Below are 10,942 nucleotides of genomic sequence, written 5' to 3'. Positions count from 1 at the left end.
GGCCGCATTTGGATGCACTGTTGAGTTGGATTGCGATTGCTAGTTTGATGGTGAAAATGACCATCAAACTAGCAATCGCAGTTGTAGCTGAGGTATTATACAATGACTGGCGGAGAGATTGTGCAGTATGTTCGGGCTTTCGGTTTGTACAAGTGGTGCCCATTGTTCAGTGATCGATTGTTGAATTGTGGGGCCCGCTAAATATGGTCCATGCAGCAGAAAACCGAACACCTTCATAGAAAAATCATAAACCTTTCAATAGGTGTGCAGAAAAGAAACAGTTAAAGAAAATACAGCGGCGGTCCCATTGCAATTGATAAAAGGCTACATGTTCAAGTCAGGATATTCAAATCTGGAGCACTTAGTGGCTTGGCCATATGATGTGAAGTCCATCATACGAACAGAATCATGTGGCACAGGTTCGAAAAGCTCATCTCTCTCTCTCTCTCTCTCTCTCTCTCTCTCTCTCTCTCTCTCTGTTTGGTTTGTTGATGTCTTTGTGCGCATGTAGTCCTGCTAGTGCATCACATGGCATAATTGAAATTCTTTGTAGGTGGAGACTGAGGACATTGAAATTGTAGGTCTCTCACTTGGCTGATTCAATACCTTTAACACTTTACCACCCCAACCATTTATAATCTTAAGCCTCACCGCAACAATGCGCCAAATTAGAGAAATTGCTTTATGGGGGCTATTGCTTTCTTTTAGAGTGGAATTCATTATTGGAGAATGGGTGGTTTTCATCCACATTACTACTGCAAGAAGTACTCTTATCAAACTCAACAGAGCAAAAACTGTGCTGTTTAGAAGTGAATTGGTAAAAGTTGAAAGCTTTAAAAAGGCAAGGAAAAGGTCCAAAAGGACATGGGTAGAGGCAATAAGAAAAGACTCCATGACCTACGGTCTAACTCAAGTTATTGCCCTTGATAGACTGGAATGCTAGAACTATTTCATAGACTGAAATGCCAGAACATGATTCATGTAGCAGACCTCAATTAGTTAGGACAAGGCTTAAATGACAAACTCCTATCATATATACATGGGTGATCTTGGAACTGATTTTACAGAGAGAGAGAGAGAGACGGTTCTCATGGAGAACTTTTAACAGGTGATATGGGCACAAAATCTGGACACTCCACTGGATGGGTCACCTCAAAAAACCTCTTGGGCTAACTTTTTGGCCTGATCCAAAAATCCAGTGGGCCAAAGCAAAGTAGAAACATCATGCCATTCATTCCATGGTTAGAGCCGTCGAATCGAAGCTTGTAAGTGGTACACAAAATTGTGACTCTGCCATTAGTTTCCAACAGAAGCTTCTAACAGTATCAAGCTCATCTATTTGCAATAGAGCAGTTGGGAAACAACCAATGTATGGGTCCCATCATTATAGGCGGACCACTTGCTTTCCACCAATGGGAAAAGAGTGCTGCTGTACAAGATTTACAAATTGATCAGTTTTTGGTATTTCTCGTGCATGTACAGACAAACCACATGTTCACACCTCTGCATGTGCAACATCAAAACTGTTTCATGTGGGACCCACCATGCAGACAAGATTGACCATCCATCAGGTGGGCCAGCGTACAGAACAACAAAATCCACAGTAGACCATTGTTTTCTCTAGCTGTTCCTTTGCTCCGTACACTGACCGCAACTGAAGAGTGGACCAGACTGATTTTTTTTGCAAAGGCATCAGGCCCACCTTATGGGCACCCGAAACCTACCTGAAATATCAGGATGTTTGGTGAATCCAAACGCACCCTAAAAGATTTTGTGGGAGTTTCTGTTCTTTCCTTCTTTCTAAGAAAAATATTACAATTATTTCCGGCATTCATTTTCAAGACAAAACAGATCACTTCTGCTGATAAATAGAGAAATTAAATTTAAGAAAAATCACCATAAGTCAGTAACCTACAACAATCCATGTGCTCCAACAATGATTTCTCTTTTTCTCAGGATTTATTACAATCTCTTCAAAAGAATAATTCTGAAAAAATAAAAATAAAAATTTCAAAACAAAAACAGATCACTTCCACTGAAAAATAGAGAAATTAAATTTAAGAAAAATCACCAACGGTCAGTAACCGACAATCCATGTCCTCCAATGATTTCTCTTTTTCTCAGGCTTTATTACAATCTATTCAAAAGAATAATTCTGAAAAAATAAAAATAATAATGAATAAGAGACAAACCATCAGAAAAGTAGCCCAAAAAGGATCTTCCCCTTTATGCTCACCACAGCTACCTGCAACACAAAGACAGATCATCTCACTATGAACAGAGAAACGAATTAGCATCATATGTAGCAGCTTCCACCAAAACGATAAATGCAGCACAACAGTCTGGTAATCTAGACAATCCATCCAACCCCTTGCCAATAGTTTCTAGCCATCACAATGGCCAACATGAAACAATCAGAAGTGCACCAATTAGGATTGACCATCCATCATGGTAGGATGGACCAATTGGATCACCAGATCACTTCTCCACATGTTCCATGATTGATACACACTTGACAGACGGAGCGGATGATTATACTAGTGTTTCCACATGTAAGGTTCTGATGGATCTAAACATCATATAATGCCTGTCACAAGGGCTGCTTTAAGTCATGGGGAGTTATATCATATACAGGCAGTGTATAATGCTGGATATACAGGCACATGGAAATTGTATGCATGGCATACATTACCTCAAACTAAACAGGCTAAATTGGGGAACCTGGTCACAGTCCGAAAATCAGATTGGTTGAACAATCCTAACCTCTGGTGGATGCTTGTTGAAATAGGACCATTGGATGCTTTTCATTTGTGGTCCAATAAATGTCTACCAATCTAATTGTCAGATAATCAAGTGAGTGTAATTTCCGGTTGATGATACATCTAAACTGGGAATACTTTGGACAGTTGTAATTTGTAAGTGGCTGCATGCTTGAAATCTCCTGATTTTCGGGGAATCCATTCATCCTGACATGGCAACTCAAATGAGAGTATTGGATGGCATATACACACCATGGTGGAACCCACACAATTCGGGCAATTTTAATGTGGGACTTCCAATCTCAGTTCCTATCCTTGGTGTGGCTTATCGTTGGATTAAGCGTGAAGTGAAGTTGCAACAAATTCGGGTATGGGAGCAGGAAGCGTCTCTTTCAAAATGTAAAAAAGGTAGAAATATGTAGGAAGCAGGAGCGGGAGAGAGATTCAGAAATGGGGATCTGAAGGGAGAAGCACCTAGTAAGGACCCTGCAACTAAGGTGTAGTCCAGCTGAGTTTCGAATTGGCCAGATTTTGGGCCCTGGTCCAAACATAGGATGGCCCATCTGTTGGATGGGCTGGATCTCATCCACATTAAGTCCTCCATCCATGTTGGTGAATAATCACACCCCCACATGACTACGCATGGAAACACAAGTATTTTCATATTGACTATCACTCCTTGCCGGTAACACTGCGTACAGGGTTTGGATCATAATATCAGAAATAAATTGCCTTAAGACGGCCCCAAAATTACGACCCATTTGGAAACACCACCACTGAAGTAGGATTTGTTTCATGAAATAGGGTGGCACAGAAAGAAGGAAAACCAAATTCATACTATTTTCATGATTTTTCCACCCAATGTCACAAGTCGGGATATAACAGGAAATGGAGCATGCCACATCTAGTGCTAAATGCATCCGACTCCTGGATGATGCACAACAAGCAAGGATGAAGTGGCCCGGTTCAAAAAAAAGTAAAGAGGTTGGATTAGTGGACCTGTATTAAGTTTTAACGGTTGTGACATGCTTCATGATCATGCTAATTACATCAGATGAAATTCTTTCAGTCATGTTCTTCAAGTTCTGGATCTTCACTTCGGTTTCCTCTTCAAGACGCTTCACAGTTGACCCAGAATAACCACTGCTCTACAGAGACACCAAAAAAAAGAAGGGAAGAAAATCAACAAAAACAACAGAGAATTCAAACCGCATAATAAAATCAAAAGATTCATACGATCCTATTATCTATCTACTCTCACCCTGCATACAACTTATTGCATACGAGTTCCATTGGGAACATTGAAAATGTCTGATGTCTGCAAGATCTGGATCATCTCACGGGCACTGCCATATATGGGCCATGGCTCCAAAATGAGACTGATTGAGCTATCCTTAGCAAAACTTGAGGAAAGGAAGGACAAGAGCCCATTTCTAGACCATGTCTCTGACTGAGTTGTCAGGGTCATCCAATCAGCCTCTCTCTTTTTTTTTTTTGGGACCATGGCCCCATGTATGGTTCGATGAGTGATCTCTTATCTACCCATACCATAAACATTTTTCAATATCGTTCAAATAACTTGGGGTATAAAAGAGTACAGAGGAAAAAATTCAAAAGAAAGCTACCTCCAAATCTTTTCGTCGATGCTCATCCTCCAAATAAGCACGATAAGCTGCAGCTTCCCTATCTGCTTCCTGTTTTGCTTGCCTCAACCTCGTCATTTTCACTGCAAAAAGGGGAGAAGATTTGATGGGTTTGAAACAAATATAGTAGTTTCCTTAGAACAAACCACATGTAACTATATAAATAGCATCTGAAATTCAAGACACCGACTATCTTGAATCTAGTACGCAATAATAAGCCTCTCATATTGTAGATACTTGCATAATAATTTTTGAATTTCAATTGACATGATTAATAAGATACCAAATATCTAGGGTGTGTTTGGATGTGAATTGCAGTTATTTTTAATGAAGTAGAAATGACCAAATTATAATTTCCCTCAGTAATTATATTGAGAGCCAAGTCTACAGGCAACAATTAGGGTACTTCCAAGTCATGCTCAAAAGAAACCCAACACCTATTTTAAGAGCTGGGAAGATATCACATGTGCCCAAGGCCACATCCAATATTGTGTAGAAGCTATCTCCCACTGTAAGCTAGTAACGCAGGTAACTCCCTATGCACATTTCCCTTCAACTTCTTTAAAAATAAGGCAGGAAAAGAGCATAGGATTCCCCTGAACTACCAACTGATGTAGGAGATGGTTTCCCCACAATGCTACACATGCTCATTGGCGTACGTTATTTGTGCGCTTTGAGGGCTTCATCCTCATTATTAACACTAGAAAACATCATAATTTGTGTCATTTCCTCCGAGTAAAATGAATTGTTCCAGTTCATTTTACTCGTGCATCCAAAACAGCCCTAGAGTTTGAACACTTGGATTAAAGACTACTTTAGAAATTAAAGAAGTCATTTCATTGATATATCTTGCATCTAAATAAGATATTTCTGTTCCCAGAACATAGATAATAAAGATAATACCCAATTCCGATTATGAATCAACAAACCGTCTTACTATTACATTCTTCCAATTGAATCCATCTGAAAAATTAAAATCAAGAAAAGGAAAAGTGGATTTGAGCCATTGAATCATTACTATATCAGATATTCTCATATAAAATATCGATAGAGATGAAGTTGTAGAAATGGACTGTTCTTTATTTCCTTAGATCATGTAATAATTTGTCGATATTTCCAGTTGAACCTTCTTGTTCCTGAATTCTAACCCATCAACAACACAGTTGGTTCGACAGGGATCAGTATAACGATTATCACCACATTTGGCACTACAAAAAAAGGGTTTCAGACTTAAAAGTGTAAAGATGAAGTTTTTACTATTTCTTGCACCAGTGACAGTTTGTTGAGCCTCTTGTTCAGCTGTCAACAACATCTGAATACCACCTTGTCCCTTCATGTTGGCCATGATGGCAAATATGAACTGAAAAATGAAAGGAATATTTAACCTCATTAAGCCAATGTTAGATCACAAGGGAATAACACTATTAAAAGGATTGAAGTCAAAGGCGAGATATTATTAGAAAATGGAATTATATGAAGTAACTGTAGGAAGAACAAATCATTCATAGGAACTTGAGAAACTACTACACCAGATATACAAGTTTGCATGCCACCTTAGCATATTAGTGTATCAAAAAGAATATTAAAAAAATGCATGTTCATTCGAAATATGGAAAGAAAGAGTGAAAATTTGAATTCCTTTATATGTATATTGTTGCATTCCAACATTAGGATACGATTGAGGCCCATATGATCCAACAAGGGATCCATTGGTTACTAAGTAACATTCTTATGACTAAGACCTAGTAGATCGAACCATCCATTAATTGGTTTTTCGCTGGCACTGGTACTCAAAAAGTTTTAAATGGTTTCATAACTGTTTTTGACTGTTGATCTTTTGTTTTAACCGTTACAAGGTTTTAATTGTACTTGATGGTAATTTCAACAGTTGAGATCTTGTGGTACACCACTTGACTTGCACGGTTATTGGATTAGGGATGGATGGCCATGATAAGTGGAGGGATTGGGGTACATGGTTAGGCAGGATTACAAACTTTAGGGGTAATAGCGCATACAAAAGTTTGTAGGGTAGTGGAGCACTATATTGGTGTCGCTCCCTAAAAGCCTAATTCCTACTAAATACATCCTATGCCAGAGGGATTGGAGAGATCCTTGGACGTTTCAACCCCTGAGCATCATCACTAGAAAGAGCAAGAGACAACAAAAGAGGAAAGAGAGAGAATCTATCTTCTCTCTCTTGCTTCCATCCAGACATCCATTTGTGGATGGCTCTCACGCGCCACACTAGCCCTACTCTAGTGAGTGGCATGTTGGCTCCTTTCTTTAAATAGGATAGATCTGGGAGAGAGCCTTCTCGATTGAAGGAATGACATCAACAACCAATAAAGTTTCGAATGATGGTGATCTACAAGAAATCCTCCCCTTCTATAGTTTTTCATGGTAGAAACTTGACAATATCTATATAGGGATTTATAAAACTAGGTTAATTAAAATCTATCAAGAAGTCAGAGAAAGGTCAGCTAGGGGCAATGGCAGAAAAGAGAAAGGACCTTGTTGGCTCTATGGGAAACCCGAACATCTCAAGAGTGAGTGCTTCGTACTCAAGAGAGTTTGCTTGTGAGGTAAATGTAGGTATTGCTTTTGTAATCATTCTAAATTAATAATCACATGCATACTTCCTAACTACTGCCAAACTGTGACTGTGATGTGTAGATAGTAAAAAAGAATGGGATAGGAAGTGAAGAGAGGACAAAAGCTTGCAAGAGCCTGAACTTTGGAGCGTAGCAAGGATGGGAGCTCAATCACCACACAAACCCTATTTGAGGAAGTTTCGGTCTGTGAGCATTTAGATATGTTCTTTAGTATTGGATGATTATACCTTTCAATGACCATTCATCTGAGAAACGGTGTTTTACTTGATGTTTTACCCAGGCTTCTGGACACCACCTGTGGGCCTTCAGGGTTATGATTCTGGCTTCCTTCCTTAAGTTCCTTGGATTTGGGCTTGTTATCAGAGGAACATTTAGTCAAATAAGCAACATGCGATTTCTCAGTCTTGTTGTTAGCCTCAAAGATGACGAACTGGGTGTGCAAATCCATCTCATAATAGGTGAGCCTATTCATGTTATAATTGTCTGCAAACCTTTTGTACATATGAGTCAATGACGTGAAAACCATGTTTACCATAGTGACTTCCTCCTTGGCTGCTCCAAACATTTCAAGCTGGTTAGAGATCTCATACATTTTAAGTATATGATCGCTTATAGGAGCATCCTCTTCTAGTTTCAAGTTTTATATTCTCTCTCCTAGGTATAAACTTTGGCTGTAATCTGAGAATCGAGTATTTCCTGTAACTGTAGGTAAATGTCCCTCACATTTATCATGTTCCACAACTGTTGCGGAGGATATCAAAATCAAATATAAAGGCCAACGTGTAGACTATGGCCACTTCATTGTCCCTTTCTCACTTAGTGTATTTTGTATAGACAGTCAGGGATTCATGATCATCATCCTCATTAGGAGGAATAGGGGACAAATCACAAATGACATAGATCACGCGCTCCATCTTGAGCACCAGCTTTAGCTTTTCAGTTTTGAGACCAGTTTATATTTTTTCCAACCAACTTCTCAGTGGTAATGAACTCAAATAATGGATAAAGTTTCGACATTTTTTCATCGCATCGCATGAACACAAAAAACAATGCCCTGAATTAATATATGCAGACGTATCATGTTCTTTGTGCTAGGGATACATTTTAGTTACTCAGACACTGAGTCAATCAAGTAATGCCCCCACAGGAATCAACAACTCCTGCACAGAGTTATGTGAATTGCATGTTACGGTGCCGATACCTCCATAAAACTCACTTATGGCATATGTCCATATGACCAATATGATTGCTCAAGCTATGTGACCATAAACATCCACTCATAACATCTTGCATTGCATAATCACGGTAACTGAATGGATGTGCAATATACTTCTATCATATCCACTATGTTGCCTCTGGAGGTTTATGTATTACCCGAACTAGTAACATCTCAATAAGCATGCACTTGGGATTTTTGTAATGTTCCTGCCTACACACTCATAGGGTTATCCAACTTGTCACTGAATATATTGCCTTTGATTTTCATGGGTGACCGTACATCAAAACAGGATGGGGTTGCAGTGTCCCTCTTTCCATGCATGAAAAGCAGTGACCAATGACCATACAAGTATAGATAAAGCTCAATACAGACCAAGGTGTCCTTCTTCATGCACTGAATAGAGAGATCATCTCTTACTAACATGGGGGATCACATAACCATCCACATTACAAGATAAAAATCACTACATAAACAAGGCATGTAGACCATGCTCAAAATGCTCAAAACAATTAGAAATTAATGAGCGGCTCAGATCTCGCCATGTGACAACCATGGATTGATCTGATGAAACTCCTAGATTGGGCAATCAAACGGTTGATCCAAGCTGTTAGATGCCTTCAGCACATCATCACCGGGTGGCGTTTAAGTTTCTGCCCAATTTGATCTCAAACAAATGAGATTCGTTGAAAAGAAGATGAATGACCACAATCACACCCAATCCAGATCTAGCCGGCCACCATCAAATCCAATCCATCCACATTGCAGTGCATATTGAGGGCAATCTTCAGCTCAGATTTCATGTCAATCTGACCCCCCAATGAATGATATATGACCCAATCAAGTTTCAATCAATCTTAACCAACCAAATTTTCCGTGATCCGTGTACAATCCTACAAGGGCATCCACATATACAGATCGCCCAACGATAGATCATCATTCCATCAGATCCATGTGACATGGCCAAGCCTGTAACAACACGATGAGGGGAAATAACATGATCAACAACATAGATTGCATGATCATGGGGGCCACACTGGTGATTATTAGCCCCACACATCATCATTGTGCATTGGACGTGGTACCCACACCCAGGGTTGAATGACTCCCAAACAATATATGGGGCAACATTCACCCTCCAAATTGTTTCCCTTCGTGTGGCCCACCTGAATCACGGATGGGCCTAATTTTGGTCATAAGGCCTAAATTTTAACTTGACATCTAACGGTTGTAGTGGATTTTATAAGATCATCGCAGTGGGCCTTGAAAAAATCAAGGGCGGGAGTCCCACTCCCAATTGTCTGAATCACAGACAGCTAAAATAGGGTGACGCACCTCGTGATCAGGGTGGATTTCACTTAAACGTCATGGTGGGGCCCACTAATTCTTGAAGTCAAATTCACATCATTTTCATACTTGACGTTACCGGTGATGATGCCAGACACAACTACCTTTTGCTATTACCACCAAATCCATGCTAAGAAAGTGACCCCCAAATCACAAAGATACAATGGCTTATATAATCATATGGAGGATCAAACATTTGATCTTTTCATAATCATAAGAAATTCACACACCAAAAAAAATAAATCAAAACAGTATCGAACGAAAGAACATCAAATTCATTAAAAAATAAGCAAGTACCAGGTTGGATTCCAACAGATCTTAAAGAAATCAGATTGCAAATCTTAAAAAATCAAGAACGCGATTGGAGAAAAGGGCAAAAAAATAAAAAACGATTTCTAGGGTTTCAGAACGAGATCTAGAGGAGGATTATACCAGAAATCGGGTGAAAGAGTAAATCGGAGGGAGAATCACAGCAGAAGCTGCTTCGGCGTCGAATGCGATGTATTGGTTTATATTTTGGGCGCGGATTAGGTACTACCCGCCTGTTCGGAACTCGTAACAGGTGGAGGCTCTGAGGGCCACTGAGGGGCCACTGTGATGTATGAATTTATCCAAACCGTCCATCCATTTTTCAATATCATTTTAGAGTTCTGGACCAAAAATAAGGCAGATTCAATGCTCAAATGGACCACACCACAGGAAGCAGCGGTGCTTAGGACGACCACCATTGAAACCTTCTTAGGGTCCACCGTGTTTTTTATTTTCCATCCAACCTGTTGATATGGTCATATTCACCTGAGTGAATTGAAAAAATAAATATCGTCTTGATCCAAAACTTCTGTCGTCCCCATGAAATTTTCAAAGGTAGGTGTGATCGATTTGAGGCTTTGATATTCTCCATTTTTGGTTGAATAATTTAAAATGATATTGAAAAATGGATGGACGGTTCGATCGCCTCTCAGTGGCTCTCCGAGCCTCCGCCTGTCGGGAGCTACGAACTGGCGGGGTAGTACCTAATCCGCAGGAGCGTGTCACGTGCATTAGCACGTGCACAAGGGAGGAGGTACATCAGCAGCTGCTGGGGCCCACCGTGATGTTTGTGGTATATCCCCTCCATCCATCCGTCTCTCCACCTCATTTTGTGACATGATCCCAAAACATGAGGAAGATCCAAAACAACAGTTGACCACACCATAGAAAATAGTGGGGGTGAAAACGTCCACCTTTCAAACATTCCTGGGCCCACCGTGAGGTTTATACGCCATCCAACCTGTATGTAAGGAAATCCAAGAATGTTTCAATAATGGCCGTTCAATTTCCAATGTTGCGTGTAGCGTGGCCCACTTAGAGTTTCAGATCTCCCTC

General features: G+C 40.0%; 1 protein-coding gene across 4 annotated transcripts; it reads right to left on the bottom strand.

Annotated features, from left to right (window-relative positions):
- Positions 1 to 1,926: 1,926 nt before the first annotated feature.
- Positions 1,927 to 10,085, bottom strand: LOC131217003 (V-type proton ATPase subunit G-like). 4 transcript variants are annotated; one of them, XR_009157153.1, is made up of 5 exons: positions 5,660 to 5,902; positions 4,385 to 4,485; positions 3,759 to 3,907; positions 2,193 to 2,245; positions 1,927 to 1,987 (listed from the first exon to the last, which is right to left on the bottom strand). XR_009157153.1 is itself a non-coding variant. In XM_058211679.1 (5 exons), the coding sequence occupies exons 2-4, from the start codon at positions 5,745 to 5,747 to the stop codon at positions 3,764 to 3,766; spliced, it is 333 nt and encodes a 110-aa protein (XP_058067662.1). In that variant the 5' UTR covers positions 5,748 to 5,762; positions 10,010 to 10,085; the 3' UTR covers positions 1,927 to 2,245; positions 3,759 to 3,763. The 4 variants fall into 4 exon arrangements, 3 of the variants coding, with proteins under 3 accessions (XP_058067662.1, XP_058067661.1, XP_058067663.1); XM_058211679.1 differs by adding an exon at positions 10,010 to 10,085 and having other exon boundaries at positions 1,927 to 2,245; positions 5,660 to 5,762; XM_058211678.1 differs by having other exon boundaries at positions 1,927 to 2,245; positions 5,660 to 5,890.
- Positions 10,086 to 10,942: the final 857 nt, after the last annotated feature.

Source organism: Magnolia sinica, chromosome 10 (genome assembly GCF_029962835.1).
Source record: "Magnolia sinica isolate HGM2019 chromosome 10, MsV1, whole genome shotgun sequence".
Lineage (NCBI taxonomy): Eukaryota > Viridiplantae > Streptophyta > Magnoliopsida > Magnoliales > Magnoliaceae > Magnolia > Magnolia sinica.
The sequence above is the reverse complement of the archived record's forward strand: the minus strand, read 5'-3'. Positions and strand labels throughout refer to the sequence as shown.

Coding starts and splice junctions, on each gene's coding strand:
- LOC131217003 (XM_058211678.1), bottom strand. CDS start 5,792: ATGAGGTTAAATATTCCTTTCATTTTTCAGTTCATATTTGCCATCATG. Junction 4,486..5,659: donor TGTCACTGGTGCAAGAAATA/GTAAAAACTTCA, acceptor CCCTTTTTGCAG/TGAAAATGACGAGGTTGAGG. Junction 3,908..4,384: donor ATCGACGAAAAGATTTGGAG/GTAGCTTTCTTT, acceptor GTGTCTCTGTAG/AGCAGTGGTTATTCTGGGTC.